The sequence below is a fragment of the Aspergillus undulatus genome, assembly GCF_047715775.1.
Source record: "Aspergillus undulatus strain CBS 261.88 unplaced genomic scaffold BDV17scaffold_76, whole genome shotgun sequence".
In the NCBI taxonomy this organism is placed as follows: domain Eukaryota; kingdom Fungi; phylum Ascomycota; class Eurotiomycetes; order Eurotiales; family Aspergillaceae; genus Aspergillus; species Aspergillus undulatus.
In genome coordinates, this window is record NW_027396680.1 from 1 (window position 1) to 16048 (window position 16048).

At 51.2% G+C, this 16048-nt stretch overlaps 7 protein-coding genes across 7 annotated transcripts; 5 read left to right on the top strand and 2 right to left on the bottom strand.

The window, feature by feature from the left end:
- Positions 1-1424: 1424 nt before the first annotated feature.
- Positions 1425-3187, top strand: BDV17DRAFT_284980 (major facilitator superfamily domain-containing protein; the record flags this gene model as incomplete). Its single annotated transcript, XM_073760627.1, has 3 exons — positions 1425-2443; positions 2510-3067; positions 3118-3187. 3 exons carry the CDS (start codon positions 1425-1427, stop codon positions 3185-3187), a joined length of 1647 nt encoding a protein of 548 aa, XP_073610828.1.
- A 344-nt stretch (positions 3188-3531) lies between these two features.
- BDV17DRAFT_301346 (alpha/beta hydrolase) lies at positions 3532-4382 on the bottom strand (the record flags this gene model as incomplete). Its single annotated transcript, XM_073764237.1, has 2 exons — positions 3532-4237; positions 4303-4382. The coding sequence occupies 2 exons, from the start codon at positions 4380-4382 to the stop codon at positions 3532-3534; spliced, it is 786 nt and encodes a 261-aa protein (XP_073610829.1).
- Positions 4383-5137: 755 nt separating this feature from the next.
- BDV17DRAFT_295808 (Clr5 domain-containing protein) lies at positions 5138-6200 on the top strand (the record flags this gene model as incomplete). Its single annotated transcript, XM_073763156.1, has 3 exons — positions 5138-5253; positions 5307-5422; positions 5476-6200. The coding sequence occupies 3 exons, from the start codon at positions 5138-5140 to the stop codon at positions 6198-6200; spliced, it is 957 nt and encodes a 318-aa protein (XP_073610830.1).
- Positions 6201-6298: 98 nt separating this feature from the next.
- On the top strand, positions 6299-6697 carry BDV17DRAFT_275568 (uncharacterized protein). Its single transcript, XM_073759229.1, has one exon. It carries the CDS (start codon positions 6475-6477, stop codon positions 6637-6639), a length of 165 nt encoding a protein of 54 aa, XP_073610831.1. The 5' UTR covers positions 6299-6474; the 3' UTR covers positions 6640-6697.
- A 556-nt stretch (positions 6698-7253) lies between these two features.
- Positions 7254-9959, top strand: BDV17DRAFT_295809 (5'-methylthioadenosine/S-adenosylhomocysteine nucleosidase family protein; the record flags this gene model as incomplete). The annotated part of the gene is made up of 2 exons (XM_073763157.1): positions 7254-7554; positions 7612-9959. The coding sequence occupies 2 exons, from the start codon at positions 7254-7256 to the stop codon at positions 9957-9959; spliced, it is 2649 nt and encodes an 882-aa protein (XP_073610832.1).
- A 2577-nt stretch (positions 9960-12536) lies between these two features.
- BDV17DRAFT_295810 (uncharacterized protein) lies at positions 12537-13166 on the bottom strand (the record flags this gene model as incomplete). The annotated part of the gene is made up of 3 exons (XM_073763158.1): positions 12537-12862; positions 12962-13058; positions 13131-13166. 3 exons carry the CDS (start codon positions 13164-13166, stop codon positions 12537-12539), a joined length of 459 nt encoding a protein of 152 aa, XP_073610833.1.
- A 680-nt stretch (positions 13167-13846) lies between these two features.
- On the top strand, positions 13847-15540 carry BDV17DRAFT_301351 (glycoside hydrolase family 43 protein; the record flags this gene model as incomplete). The annotated part of the gene is made up of 1 exon (XM_073764238.1): positions 13847-15540. Exon 1 carries the CDS (start codon positions 13918-13920, stop codon positions 15538-15540), a length of 1623 nt encoding a protein of 540 aa, XP_073610834.1. The 5' UTR covers positions 13847-13917.
- Positions 15541-16048: the final 508 nt, after the last annotated feature.

The window sequence follows — 16048 nt, forward strand, 5'->3', positions numbered from 1 at the left end:
CAAAACCAGGCAAAACAGCTTCAAAATGAGGAGAAGGAATTAGAGCTTATGGAACGTCGAGCAAAGATACATCAGATAAATAATGAAAAATAGAAAATAACTGCTTAGAAAGTGGTTTAAAAGCAGCTGAATGCCTTAAATTATTAAAGTTAAGCACGCGTAATCCTCAGGTGCCGGGTAATTAATACTTAGTACAATTAGCGTCGGAAGCCGTAATATTAGTCAGGTGATCGGCTAGCGCGGCGTCTCACCCCTAGAACGGTGCCACCTGACCTGTAACCTGTGTAGTAGTCAACCTGAGCTCTTCCAAACTCCCTCACAACCTCACGTTGACAGTCTAGGCAGCAACGTTTCATTGTGGCTATGTTAGGCGCCGGTCTCTGAAGTAGTGGTTCAGGTAACCAGTCTTCGATCGATTACTGTAAGTGAGCGGGTACTAAGGTTTATCGCTTAGTAGGATAAGCAGGTTGCACGAGGCAAGTGAGGCAAGTAAAGGCAACTGAGCCGGGCAGTGAGAATCTCACCCTGTCTATTGCGCACTCACCCTAATCTCACCCTAATCTCACCCGGGTCGCGCGACCGTAAAGCGGCCTCACCCTATTCTCACCCTGGCGGCACCCACCCAACTTTTGGCCGCGTTGAAGCCACACGCCGGCTGGTTAGTAGTATGGTGGGTGACCACATGCGAATCCCAGCTGTTGTCTGTTTTTTGCTTTCTTTTTACGAGCGGAGCCAGCATAGATCAGCTTTTATGTTGTCTCCTGGCCCCTTTGACCCCTGGTGTTCTCCCTACATACCGCTGCTCCCTTGCAAGAACTGGGAACCCTAACTACCAATGTATTCGTACGGCTTCTCTTGGCTGTGAATTTCGAATATTGATCAACAAGAACTTCAAAAATGTAGTACGTGCCTCTACAGTTTCGCAACTCATCTTGCTAGTAGCTTCCAAACAGTCCATGCGGAGGACGCACTATTAAGGTCCACATACTATGCTTTCCACATTCCCGGGACGGCAGGCGCCACTTAAGGTTTGATCCGCGCGGGACCGGCACGTTTCGTTTGACTGGGGCCGAAAGTTTGAGTTGATTGTGGTGACCCTGCCGTAGGTTCAGCCAAATGGTACCTTATCCTCGCGGTGGCGATATTGCTCCGAAGGTATCCCGATTGAGCATCCATGGATCGTTCATCCAACGGCCAGCTTATACCGGTGCCGAATTTTTCCTCCTTTTTTTTTTTTTTTTTTTTTTTTTTTTTTTTTTTTTTTTTTTTTTTTTTTTTTTTCTTTTCGGGTCCACCAGTTCCTGAGTATGGATCGTCCGCAAGGGGAGCTTGCGATAAATTCATTACCAAGCCTTTGGCCTCTCATGCATCCGTCAAGAGGGAACGCAACTCTGCGCAGCGGACCGCCAGGTACCGTCGTCATGATGCCTGAGCATGCCCATGACGACCTTCCTAGCCCTAGTCAACCGCCAATCGTTCCTGTTCCTGGCCACGAGGATGGCACTAAAGAAGCCGCAGCATTAGCCACCGAGGCTGCGCTCCCTGAGCCGTACTGCATTACAAACATCCAAGGAAAAATATTCATCATGTGCTTGACCAGCATGGCAATGATCATAACCATGATCCCCACGAACATAGTCCTTCCGGTCCTGCCAATCCTACAGGACAAGTACAACGTGTCAGCCACACAAATGAACCTGCTCGTCACCGTGTTCTCGCTCGTCCAAGGGGTAACGCCCGCGCTGATGTCCGCGCTCTCCGATCTCCAGGGCCGCCGCCTCGCATGGATGTTCACGCTATTGATCTATTTCGCGGCCAATATCGGGCTCGCGGTGCAGGATAGCTATGTCGCGCTTATTATCCTCCGATGCCTGCAGGCCTTTGGAAGCAGTTGTGCCATTCCCTTTGGGTTCGCTGTTGCGGCGGATATCTCGTCGCCTGCGGAACGAGGGAGGTATATTGGCCCTTTGCAAGGGTGTGTCATGGGCGCGTTTGCATTTGGTCCGGTTATTGGGGGACTGCTGGAGCCGAGCTTTGGGTGGAGGAGCATCTTCTGGTTTTTGGCTATTGGGAGCGGTGCGGCACTGCTTGCGTACTTCTTGGTGATTCCTGAGACTGCGCGCAGTATCGTTGGGAATGGCTCGATAGAGCCAGAGGGATGGTGGAGGCGGCCTATGGTGCAGAATCTTACACGGTATTTGCGAACCGGAAACAAGAAGCCCGCATGTACACAGCGAGGCCACTTAGCTGGTCCTCAACAGGGACGGATTAGTGCTGCACAGATATTAAGAGCTTTTACTATACTCGCTGAAAAGGATGCCCTGGTTCTGGTCATATTCACCAGTTTGTTCTACTCCGGTGTCACTGCCATGTGGGCAACCACCGGTAGCCATTTTGGCGACTTGTACGGCCTCACTACGCTAGAAGTCGGGTTTTCATTCCTGTGAGTAACCTCTCCTCTCCCCCGCTTAACCACATCTCAGCAACTAACCACGTTATCCCTACTTAGCGCGTATGGAGTCGCCGGATGCATCGGCTCAATAATCAGCGGAAGACTACTTGATTTCAACTACCAACGCCTTCAGAACCGTCACCAGGAAACTCAAGACAAAGACGCCCTCCACAAACCCACGGTCTTGGACTTCCCATACGAAGCTGCAAGACTCCAAGTCGCAGCGCCATTCGCGCTCCTGGCTTCCCTATCGCTACTCACGTACGGGTGGATAATCGAAACCAGACAACCCCTTGCAGTCGCATTGACGTTCCAGGGTCTTATCGGATTTAGTGGAACCCCGCTGCTGGGAATTATATACACGCTTCTCATTGACCTCTATCCGACACAGGCGGTGGCGACACAGGGGGCGGCAGATCTAGTACGATGTTGGTTAGGTGCGCTTTTTGCTGCGGTTATTGATTATATGCTAGAGAGCATGGGGTGGGGATGGTCGTTCACGCTTATCGGCTTAGATATGGTTGTTGCGATGCCGGCTCTTGGGGTTTTGTATGTTAAGGGGCCGACGTGGAGGAGGAAAAAGGAATGGGGGAGAAGGGGGGACGAGCGGCGCGGGTCTGTAGAAGAAGGCGGGCATTGAATACCATGGTTGCATGTATCTATAGATTAGAAACGACCATACGACTTCGCGAGTACTTCATTCCTCATGCCAGACAAATCAGCAGAGAACAGTAAAAGGGCTATCGCAGGGAGGAAACCAACTTAGGGTACGTCTGGACATCCACGTCTGATATCCGCTCCACGAATTCATTACAATGCGATTAAAAGCAAAAATTTCTGGGAAGTTAATGTGGGGAGAGTAATCCCTAAGACTCAAGAGGAAGTCAATAGACTGTTGATTAATATAAACTGAGTGGGCGCTGGGGATAACGGCCCTCCGATGCCGAACGTAGCATTGTATGGCCGAACCCTTGCGAACCCTTGCGAACCTTTGCGAACCCCGTAGCTCAAAGACCGGATAGTAACACGAAAAGGCATTCTAGATGCGGCAATCGCAATATTCTATGAAATGCAGACCATCAGATGGAATACGTCAAAAACCGATCCAGCTCTGACGACCAATTCCTCTGCGGATCATCGAGCGCCAACGCAATGCCATGCTCACCATCCGGAAGGATCAAAGCTTGGTACGGCCGCGACTTCTCAGTGAGAGCATTAATGAAACGAAGTGTATTCTCAACAGGAACAGTCGCATCATTCGCAGAGTGATAGACAAAGATGGGCGGCGTTTCCGACGTGACCCTATTCTCGCCAGATAATTCCTCCACCAGTTCCGGCGGTGGGTTGTCGCCTAGTAAATTCACCCGCGAGCCCTCGTGTGTAATCGCTGCGTCCATGGATATGACAGGGTATGTGAGGATGCCGAAGTCGAGATCGGCGGATGGATCTGTCACGGTGATGGCTGCTAGATGGCCTCCAGCTGAGTATCCCCATATGCCGAGCTTGCTAACCCTGGCTTTATCTTTATCAAGAGCGCGAATGTACCGAACAGCGCCGAGGGCCTCTTCCATTGGAACTGGGTATAGCGGCGTCGATGATGTTTCGGCAACGGAGTAGTTCAGGACCCATGCGTCGTAGCCTCGTGCGTTCAAGTAGGTTGTTGAATTGCTGCCCTCTCTATCGAGCGAAACGTGTGAGTAGCCGCCGCCGGGAACGACAAGCACGCCGATTCCTTGACCGTTGTTCTCGGGCGCAGGATAGTAGGCAAGCTTGGTGGTGTCAAATCTTAAGACATGTCAGAGGCCTTGTACTATATAGTGCCTGAGTTTATCTCGAGAAGGTAAACGAACCTGGCGTTACCATAAGGGTAGCTAGCCACCATGGTGGGCCAAAGTGAAGCTGCAAGTGCTGCAAATGCGATAGACCTCATTTTGTTTTCGACAGAATTTGGCAGTTAACAGGTGAATTGTGACCTAACAGGACTAAGCTCTTAATATATAAGCCTCTCCCCCGCATTGGCAGGCACTCGCTCGGAGTCTCTGATTGCGGGGAAAATCCTGGCGATGGAGTGAAGCACCGGCTTAATTCAGCCCGAGCCCTTCCATTACCCCGAAAAACGCGACCTCATTTGCCGTGGTTTCCGGCTAAAGGCAGTTTATGGGACATTTATTTACAGAATTTGTAATCGTGCGCTGCTGGGACTGGCGAGCTTCCAACTCGGCTCTGCACCAAGTTACGCCAAGGATCTATCATCACAGCAATTTCAAGGCTAGGGCTTTTCTAAACGCAGATGGCCTGCGGTACAAGTCGTAGGGAGTAATAGGACTTAGGAAACAGGTAAAGACGCCGCGTAATACGAAAGAATCGATGGGGAGAGAAGTTTGGAAGTGGATATATAAAACAGAGTTCATCAACGATGGCCGAGAAAACGCAGGCATGGAACGGCGGCACAGAGAAGTCTTACTGACCATATCCAGACTCATGATAGCAAACAAGGTTGTCAGACAGAGAAACCATGGGATCTCAACCTGTAGATAGGCGCAGGTACAGGTCGTGGCCCCCTCGCTCCTACCCCCCAACCCAAGACGCCAAGGTCACCTGACTGCAGCAAGGCCGAGGCTGAGCTCCTGCAGCAGTTCAACTTTCTCGCTCTTACATTCATCACATTCTGCTGCCTTTATCGACATGGCCGACCAGGGATGGGAGCACCACAAAGATGAGATATGTAGACTCTACGCGATAGAATGTTGCACGATTGAGGGGTTGCAGCAACTCATGGCACGCCGCGGCTTCTACAAAACGTTCAAGCCCCGAGCTCTCCACTCGTCTCGAACCACGAGCTGACTACTTTTAGAGAATTGGAATATGTTCAGATTACGCGCAGGTGGGGGCTTGGACTATTAGTCGAACGACCCCCGCCAGACAATCAAATTCAATCAAAACCCCAAGCACGGGAACATGTGAAAGGGAGTAAGTTGGATATGTTATCAAAGCAATCACTGTCCCTGACCCGTGTCAAATAGAGCATCTTGAGAAGGCCGGTCGTACATATCCAGAGGTCAGCAATGTGTTGAAGGAAGAGAATAGCGTCGACGCAATCAAGAAGGGACTAAGAAGAGACGATGTGGAAGAGACGCCGTCCGAGAAACCGCTCGACTCATATTTTGGTCCCGACGCAGCTCGAGTGGCGGCAATAGAGGACGCGATCAGCCGGGTTAAGGGACAGAACCATAGCATTTGGGTCTCCAAGGTGGGACTAAAAGGACCGGGAGTGGATGACATCCTTCGCGTAAGCGTTGCCATCACTGAGATGAATCTAGGCAAGATTCGAGTGCTCAGACGGGTTCTGGATTGGACTCGAGAAAAGATCGCGGTGAGACCTGGCTATTTTGGCCAAACAAAGGATCAAGAGTTACCCGATATCAGATTGACGAGACTGGGTGCCTGGGACTACCCTGGGACTGACCCATTGACGGCCGACAATCCCGACCATGATGACGATGCTTCGACGGTATATTCAGATCCCGATATCGTCTTCGATCTCTACGCCGACGGATTTTGCTCTGATGTTGCCGATATCTTCATCACAGAGGGCCGCAAGATAATCCCGAACGATAATCACGCATTGAGCTGTATAGCGGAAGCTCTTCCAGACTTGTTGGAATCATTTTCACTGAAGTTGGGCTGCGGGGAGTCAACTATCCAGGAACGTGAGCTCATGGTATTCTTACATAAGTTTCGACGGTAAGTAACGATGTGCACATGCCTGCTCGCCGACTAAGTGACTCGAGAGTAATCGCTGCGTATTTTATATGCAACCTGGAATTGGAAAAAGATGTCGCCGGTCATACAGATCCTACTAAGTCAACAGAAAAAGTCTCAATTGAACGATGGCTAAGGACATTGGAAAATGACTATCCAATGGCCGCGTCTGCCCCTGCCACAAGAAAAGAACCACAGAACTATCGGCTCCCACGGAGTCTCAGATACCGAGAAATACTGCTGAAGTCTCCAGCTTATGCATGGCTTGGATCAAGCTTGGGAAGAGAGATATTTCTCCAAGCTTCAAAGTTCAAGGGCGTTTCTCATCGAATGAACCAGTTGTTCCGCCGTGTGCATGGTCGGCGGAGAGTCAGCAGTCGCGTCCTGTCAGTGCCCAATACTGCTATTGTATACTTGGACTGTGACGTACGGCATATTGCCGTCGAGAAACTTGACAATGAACCAGCCAATGACCTTACTGACCAGGTTTTGACTTTGACCGGGTCTCTCAGTACTGAAAATGCCCAGGCCATGCCATGCGCAGAATACATGAGACAGACATGGCCCCTGACTGGTCGCAACATACTTGACCTTTTCAATCAACTTGTTCGCGGGGTAAGAGAAGGAGAACAATACCGCTGTATGTAAACAATCTAGCGGCGCCGAACGACGTCTCTCGTACTAATGGACACAAGCGTACAGAGGAACATTATACGACGGCACAGAGCTAAGTCTCGCTCTGGTATACTCGAAGGTTCAGGTCAGTGTAACGGGTTCTACTGCTTCGATGGGAGAGGTTGCAGAACAATTCGCATGGCTCTGTGCTGCACTGAGACTCGTGCCCCGCGAGGGAGGGCATCTCCAGTGTTTCCCCAACGTTAACTTTAAAGGTCATGCAAATGATTGCTACCATTTTGTAATCGAATTGAAGCTTATGGAAATACCCAGCAGCTCAGCGCTTTACCATGGGTCTTGCTGGTTGAGCCTATTCACAAGAGTCATGATAGTGCGAGGGTATCCGGTACCAAAGAGAGCAGTCATGGACACCGGAGTTGAGATCTCTTTGGAGATTCTTGCTGCACTGATTCAGACACGCAAAACTTCATTTTTCGACGGCAAAATTTATCTCAAAGGATACGCTATCATTTTGGTGCCGACTGAACTCACGGGTAATACTGTAATTTGGCATGCAATATACAACGAAGATGATAGCTATATTGCTTATGTGGACCCCCGAATTGAGAAGCTGCCAGGACTTTATCCGGGCAATATTCAATTTGAACAGATGAAAGATTATCGCCATATCGTGGGATGGTGCTCTAGTGTTATCAATAACACTGGTGAGTTCGCGGTGGTGCCTTGAGCTTCGATTATATCTTGCTAATATCTGCCCATAGGATCTACAGCAGCCGCCTATAACATTAGGAGACCCGGCCTCTTGAGACCGTCGGGGGGCAGCTACTTCAGAAATGTCTTCGTCCACAGTGGGATGCGGATAGGCGAGGCCACAAAGATTGTGTTTGGCAGACAAAATCAGCCACGGTACAGAGGCTTCGATAATTATACAAGAAAGCTTATGTGGATTTGTCGAAAGTCCTTGGTTTTCTTTGACACAAGAGACAAACGCGGCTGGCTAGTCGATGGAGCCAGTGCTCTTCTGCATCTGGTTCGAGCATCCCTGGTTGCAGAAGCAGAAGAGTTCCCCAATATTGCTGGGCTGGACTGGACCAAGTCTCGGATTTATCAATATAGCGCTGGGGAGTCGGCAAAGAAAGCGTCCCTTGTCTTCCTCCAAGATATGGACAATCAAGCCTTGGGCCTATACTGCGGAGCCAATTTGCCCCCCAGGGCGCCCCCGTCAATACATGGCAATGAGGCTAATACCGAGGCCCCTGCAACACTCAGAGATAGGGTTGAGGAGATAGTGTTCGTGATGGAGCAGGTAATTGCCCACCAGGAACAGCTTGGAATAGAGCGTGAGAGCGGGATTCGAACGAAGGGGGCTTCTCATATCCTCGAGGGCTTCAACTTTATGGATCTGGCCACGGTGGAGGACAAATTCTCCGCTCGTTGTATTGAAATTCCACCCGAGTGCAACGGCTGGATAGAGTTTGCCAAATCTATCTTCGCCCCCGTGCTTTTTGGTACTGGCTTTGGCGAGCTCATACAGCCAAGGAGACCTGATGTCACTTGTCCCAGATGGCGGCACGTTCCTCCGCAATCATACCATCTGACAGCTTGCGTTAGTGATATCACGGCAATCATCGAGAAGCAGGGAAGTTTTGAGAGCAGTCCTTGGCGCGCGGCTGCCCATACCATCTGGCACAGCCCTGGCAAGACGTTTGAGCCTTGTCTATGCAACGATGAAACGGGAGCAATGGGCTGTGACAGAGTTCAGGTCATGCTTCCTGATACCTGTCTTGAAGCTGGATCGAACAAATATCGCAGTCCCAAACAATTGGCTGAAGATGGCGCGATCATATTCGGCCAAAGCGCCAGCTTTCATTCAATGAACGACGAACCGGCCACGGCGAACACAGGTCGAAATATGCAGTCTTACAATAGCCCGTTCACCGATAGTGGCATAGGCGAGAGTGAAAGTTCCAGGGATCCAAGCGATCTAGCCGAGGGTCCACGGGCGAGCTCGAAGAGACCTCATAGTCCGGAATCGGCGAAAAAAGCTGGGAAGCGTCACCAAATAGAGGGCTTCTCTCCTGGTGAGCCTGGAATCCTAGCAGGGCAGCACCGGCAACATTTTCAAGATTCCGAAGCAATGAGCAGCAGCCCTACCTCTGATCACAGCAACCCGTTCAGGAACAGTCCAGCCGACTCTCGACCAGTCTTGCTTCCCAGCAGTACGCCACCTAACCATGAATTCAAGGTAGGATGGCTTTGCGCCATCAAGGTCGAGCTCGACTGTGCCCTCAAAATGCTGGATAGAACCTATACGAGAGGAAGGGGTCACGGTTCAGATAGCAACTTCTACACACTTGGCCAAATAGGTGGCCATAACGTCGTGATTACCTGCCTCCCGAGGGCTCGTTACGGCAACAGTGCGGCTGTGGCTGCCGCTACACGAATGATGAATAAATTTCCGAACATTGAAATTGGTCTCATGGTTGGAATAGGCGGAGGGATTCCGACGGAGGGCAATGATGTGCGGTTAGGCGATGTGGTTGTTAGCAAGCCGGAGGGGCAGCATGGAGGAGTACTCCAATATGACATGGGCAAGATCACAACAAACGGGTTCGAGACCATCGGATACCTTCATCCGCCTCCGGAGATACTACTAAGCGCCCTGAATTACGTACCTGCAAATGGACCTTTTCTGACCCCTGACATGGGTGACCTTTACGGGGACTACCGTCCCGAGCTGCGAGCCTTGTACCCCGGCGAAGACCTCGACATCCTCCTTGAATCTGATAAACCAGCCCCTCGACCCCTAGGCCATCGTGCAACATCCGGCCCGCACATCTTCTACGGAACAATCGCATCAGGAAATGCAGTGATCAAAGACAGCTCTGTCCGCGAACAACTCAGAGAAAAGCATAACTGCCTCTGTTTCGAGATGGAAGCCGCCGGACTCCTGAGCACTAGCTTCCCTTGTCTGGTCATTAGGGGAATTGCGGACTATGCGGATTCCCAGAAGAATGATGCCTGGCACGAGTATGCTGCTCTTTCTGCTGCGACGTTCGCGAAGACTGTCCTCCTTGCTATTCCGGATATTCTTGACGAAGATCCCTGAGCAGACGTTGTGGTATATGAACAGTCAATGTCTGCTGACTGCGCCAGATGCACGATTTACGTCTGTACAACACGAGATTTGGTAGGAAAAAGCGCAGCTCCTCTGCAACCCATTGAGCGATCACGAACGATTGAGTGTGATTTACTTCTTCGTTGATGAATATCAGAGCCCGGATGCATATGTCTTCGGTTAAGGGTCCGAGTTCTACCGGTGCAGACTTGCAAGCTGTGATCCCAAGTATCCTGGGAAACTATCAGCCTCCCTCTTGCGATGGCGGCTCCACCGCCCTGGAGAAGTAGGGGCATGATTGGGGAAATGGTAAGGTCTCTCTTTAAGGATGGAACAAAGCACTGGAGGAAACCTCCCGTAATTTGACTTCGTTACGGCACGGGCAATACCATAGTTTGTTTGGCGCGCCTCGGAAGAGGAGGGAAGGGCACCCTGGCTAAAGCATCTTCATGTTAAACTGGACCAGTTGCTACTCCTGCACGTTGCTGAAGTACCCGTGAAGGATACAAACCACACAATTGCGTTTGAGAAAGAACTGAGTGCTATGCTACTCTCATTCGTGCCCTTTATTAAAATGGATCGACATGGCGGCGCATCTCCACCAGTATCCCTCATAACATGCCTTCGCGCCTCCAAATAAGACCATGAGCCGTACCTGACACTGTTCTGGTGATCCGAATGAAGCATATCAATCTTTGCAATCACAATAACGACTAGGACAAATCATGACGAGGTCGAATGGGAAGATCAAGCCCCAACTGCACCAGCGGATGAGCAACCAGAAAGCAGGCCATCAAGGTGTAAGATTCGGCATCCGCTCAGTCATACAGCCGTGAAATTCGTATGACCAGTCTTGCACCATCCAAGCATGCATAGAAGACCCCTGTATGAGGCGGCCCAACAAGAGACGTCATGAACACCTTCCGATGCAGGGAAATCAAATAAGCCTAAACTAGCGGTGGACGAACGATAAACACCTCGATTTCAAAGCAAACATACCGGGAACCTCCTCTCACCCAAAAAAAGCACATCCTTATCTCTCACAAGGCTCCTCATCACTCTCCTCAGCTGCTTCCCAATCAAAGACAGCTGGCTGGCGCGCCCGGTTCCGCATGGCCGTGGCAATCCCCGTTAACTCGCCGAGGGAGATCGAACCATCCCTGTCCTCGTAGCCCTGAACATTCAGGAGCATGAGGTGGGGATAGAGAGGGCGCCCGTTGGACCCTGTCTGGCTGGGCTCAAAAGTGAATATCTTTGACCTTGTCTTGCGGCTTTCGTCGCCTCGGCGGAAACCGCGGGTTGTTAGGTCCAGAAAGTGCGGGTGGCTAAGTTTCGGCAATGAGTGATGATTAGGAGGACAGCGCTACATAGCAAGTTGGGGTGGTGGACATACGCGACGGGGCTGACCCCGCAAAAGTGACATATCCAACAAGCCCGACGCAAGATGGCGTGGAATTCCGTCGATGGCCCACTGGCGTATATAAACCTCTAATTGGGATCCCCGGGACCAAGCATCCATGCCCCATTGACAGAAGCCTTGAAGTTGGGCGGCAGGACTATAATCTCTGGGAACGCCGAATCCGCCGTGGAAATGCACGCGGGCCGCCTGGGCGTCAACGGCTGAGTCTCGGAGACGGAAGAGGATTGGGAGCTAACGGCTAGGTTGTCGGCGGCGGTATCGGTAGGTAGGAAGTCATGGGGGTTAAGGTGGATGTTGTTCTCGTTTAGAACTGTTGGGTGGGACGTAAGCTTCGTTCTCGAGGCGCCTGTCTATCTGGCGATCATTAAGAATGTCGCAGAGAACATGGAGACGGTTGCGTACTTAAGCTTCTGGGCTGTGCATCGTGCTGGACCAAGGAACATGATAATGATGGGGTAGAAAACGAACGGGATAGAATGAATGCACTCCTGGCCACTGCCGGAGATGACGCGGACGGAAATCAAAGCCGAGTTCCTGGTGGCCAAAGATGCCCAATGCCTGGCAGGATCAGACAAATTTGGAGCTTGAGGTTTATTATACTGGTTCTAACTCGACTGAGGGAGCAGGTATGCCTGAAGGCCTACTGAGGAATGCGCATGAAAGATACTTAAAGGCCCAGACAGCATCAGCAAAGGTATGCATCAAGCGGGAACTGTCGGATGTGGGCGAGAATGTTAAGCGAGTGTGAAGAGGAAGATAAATGAGGAGGGATAGAAAGCCAAAGAGAAACTTAACGAACAAAATGGAGAAGGAAAGGAAACGGAAGGAAGGTATAAAATCCGACTAAGCAGGGATTATTTGTAACCAGGGTTGCAATATAACAGCATACCAAAGTAGAAACAAGCGAAGAACGAGGACGTAAAAGACGGTTTACCCCATGACCAACGCATGGAGATTTTCCAACTGGACTTGAAGTTAGGATCATGAGAGAACGATGCAGGTATTTCTCCGTTAGCTCCCTTGGATGCTCGTTAGTGCTGTGCGATATACCCCCTCGCTACTCCCATCATGTTTCTCAGGCAACCCGGGACTCTACCTAGGTACCGAACCAGGTGGTTGTCCATGTCCATGCGGTGCGCGGCAGGTTATCATCCCCCCATTTCTGCAAGATCATCCTTAGGCTCCGTCTTGATCATTTGGTCCAGCTCGGTATGATCATCGCTCTGCTTCTTCTTTCCACCCTTCGCTTTTTTCGCTGGACTCCCCGTATTCGCAGCGGTATCACTCTTCGCATTCGCGCGTCGTTTCTTCGGAGTCGCAGCGGGGGTAGAAGGGGCATTCGCGTTCGCATTCGCGTTCGCATTCGCGTTCGCATTCGCGTTCGCATTCGCGTTCGCATTCGCGTTCGCATTCGCGTTCGCATTCGCGTTTGCGTTTCGTTTGAAGTTGAAGGCTGAGCAGCCACCTTCTTGAGCTTGGTGATCTAATTGTCAACCGACTTGGAGGTGCATTCTGACACAACAGAAAAAAGACGAGTAATCAACAACACCGCACTGGGATCTTCAATACTAACATAGGGAGTATGTACCAGGACCCATGTACTCTGCTAGCTTCTGGTACCTGAGCTTGATGTTTTGCTCCTTGAGCTGTTCGAGGATGCCAGGGACGAACTGGATGGCGTCAGTGTTAGCTTGTATTTTTAAAGAATAGGAGGAGACAATAAAAAGAGAAGCGGTACGAACTTTGGCATTTGTCTGTGTGTCCCAGGTCATCGGCATGGCTGCGACCTTGGATTTGGATTTGGGGTAGCGGTAAGTAGTTAGGGTTCGCGATAATCCTATGAAGTCGAATAAGGGAAGAGAGTAGAGTTCGGTGGTTCAGCGTTAGAGGAAGGCAAGATTGAGGAAATAGAGAGTAACAAGAATGTGAGTTGTGAAGTTAAGAAGAAGTTGAGTTGGAAGGTAACAGTGGGTAGGTGTTGGTGACGATGGAGATGGTTGAGGGAGGAAAGTGAGAGTAACTTGCCTGGTCCAGTGTGGATAGTTGAGGTGAGATGAAGATGAAGGTAGAAAGAGGAAGAGGAGAAGAAGGTCGGTTGTAAATCCAAGATGAAAATTATGTTCCAAATGAGGGTGTTGATTAGTCGTCAAATTCACTGTGCTGGGTTGTGATGCTGCCATGAAAGTAGATTCACTGAACACAAAGCCCTTCACATATTCAGGCTTCTTTCACTTGAATAAGGAATCACTAGGCATATTTGCCTACTATGCTGACATTATGCGTGAGCCTTCCTACTTTAGTTATAGTCCCCGTCCATGGCCAGACCATCCGCCTTTAGGGCTGTGCCACTGCAGCCAAGGCCCCCATTAGCCTAAACCGCCAGTCTACCAGTCACTGAAATAACCGGAATGGAGAAACCCCGCGTTGACTACAGTATTTAAAGAAGAACAGTGGTCGGGCCTGTCATGCTGTTGCCGGACATTCAACTATCCTCCAAATAACCATTCCCTGCCATCCAACCTGCCCAAAATGCCACCCATCCGCAACCCCATCCTACCCGGCTTCAACCCAGACCCCTCCATTCTCCGCGTCGGAGAGGACTACTACATCGCGACCTCGACCTTCGAATGGTATCCCGGCGTGCAAATCCACCACTCTACAGACCTCGCAAACTGGGACCTCATCACCCGCCCTCTAACACGGGCTTCGCAACTCGACCTCCGCGGCGCCCCGGATTCTTGCGGAGTCTGGGCGCCCTGTCTCTCGCATGATGGCGAGCAGTTCTGGCTTGTTTATACTTATGTCACGCGCAAGGATGGTTCTTTTAAAGATGCGCATAATTACATCGTTACGGCCCCGGCTATCCAAGGGCCGTGGAGTGACCCGGTTCATGTGAATTCGTCGGGGTTTGATCCGTCGCTGTTTCATGATGAGGACGGGAAGAAGTGGTTTGTGAATATGCTTTGGGATCACCGCGCACGACCTCGTGCTTTTGCCGGGATAGCGCTGCAGGAATATGATCCGCAGTGTGGGAAGCTTATTGGGCCTAGGAAAAATATCTTCAAGGGGAGCGAGCTGGACTTTGTCGAGGGGCCGCACCTTTATAAGCGGAATGGATGGTACTACCTTCTTACGGCGGAGGGCGGAACCGGGTATAGACATGCCTGCACGCTCGTCCGGTCAAGGAGTATCTGGGGGCCGTATGAGCCGCACCCTGCAACGCATATCCTAACGGCAAAGGATACTCCCTTCGCGGCGTTGCAGCGCGCGGGGCATGGTGATCTCGTTGATACGTCGGATGGGCGGACGTACCTAGTTCATTTGATGGGGAGGCCGGTAGGCCAGAAAAGGAGATGTGTTCTTGGACGCGAGACATCAATCCAGGAGGTGTACTGGGGGGAGGACGACTGGTTGTATGTTGCCGGTGGCTCAGTTCCATCACTATACGTCGATGTCCCTGGTATCCACGACGAGCACAGCTACTGGGCGGAACGGCATTATACCTTCGAAGACGGACTGCACAAAGATTTCCAGTGGTTGAGGACTCCCGAAACAGAGAGGATATTCAGCGTCGCTGACGGCGCTCTTTCACTCATCGGACGAGAATCCATCGGATCATGGTTCGAGCAAGCGCTCGTTGCCCGTCGACAGACTCACTTCTCATACAACGCCGAAACCCTAATTGACTATGCGCCCTCTGACGAGCGCCAGTTCGCCGGCTTAGTAGCCTACTACTGCCGCTACAACTTCTTCTACCTAACCGTGACCGCAGACGCCGACGGAAACCGCGAAATCAGCATCATGCGCTCCGAGGCATCTTACCCAGGTGGTAAACTGAATCTCGACGCTGGCGCGACATCGGTCCGGATACCGCAGGAGGGCAAGATCAAGCTGGCACTGCGAATCCGCGGTGGACTGAAGTTGCAGTTTTACTACGCACTTGGGGGCGAGGAGGAGTTGCGCAGCGTTGGACCCGTCTTTGATGCTTCAATCTTATCGGATGAGTGTGGTGGGCATCAGGTTGATGGGAGCTTCACGGGGGCGTTTGTGGGTATGGCCTGCTCGGATGTTAATGGGAGTGCGTTGCCTGCGAGATTTGAGTATTTTACCTATCGGCCTGTGCACGATGTTGCGGACCGGTATGATCTGTAGATATTTAGCATGCTGATGTCGTTTCATCTCTCTTGGATTATTGTCGGGAATTTTGGCTTTAGGTGGCTGGGTATATATCTTATTTCGGCAGTACGATTGATGCCGTATTGGATCCGGATGCTGGATGTTTCAGGCCTGTCCCGTCAGTACAGCAACACCTGCCTAGGCCAGTGGAGTGGGTAGGAAGATACGAACGTTTGTTCCTTCGACGGCCCTACGCCTGTCTTTAACCATCGCTTCTTCCTGGACCAGGGCTGGACTAGGTTCCCACTCAGGGCAGAAAGCAGCAGATTGCAGCCGGAGCACTGACCCGGGCAAGCCATTGAAATCCCCAAGTGGGATCAGTTACACCAGGTAGCAAACTGTTCCTCATCCTGTCCAATCTCTCAAGTCCGTCAAATGAGCTTCGCATAGACAGCAACTTCACTATACCAATGCTTGGATCATCGTTGCGACTGCTTGGTGTACTGACGGACACGAGATTGCGTTATGGCCGTCCACCCCCATA

Excerpts from the sequence above, each read along its gene's own strand:
- BDV17DRAFT_275568 (XM_073759229.1), top strand. The coding sequence starts at position 6,475 with ATGGCTTGGATCAAGCTTGGGAAGAGAGATATTTCTCCAAGCTTCAAA.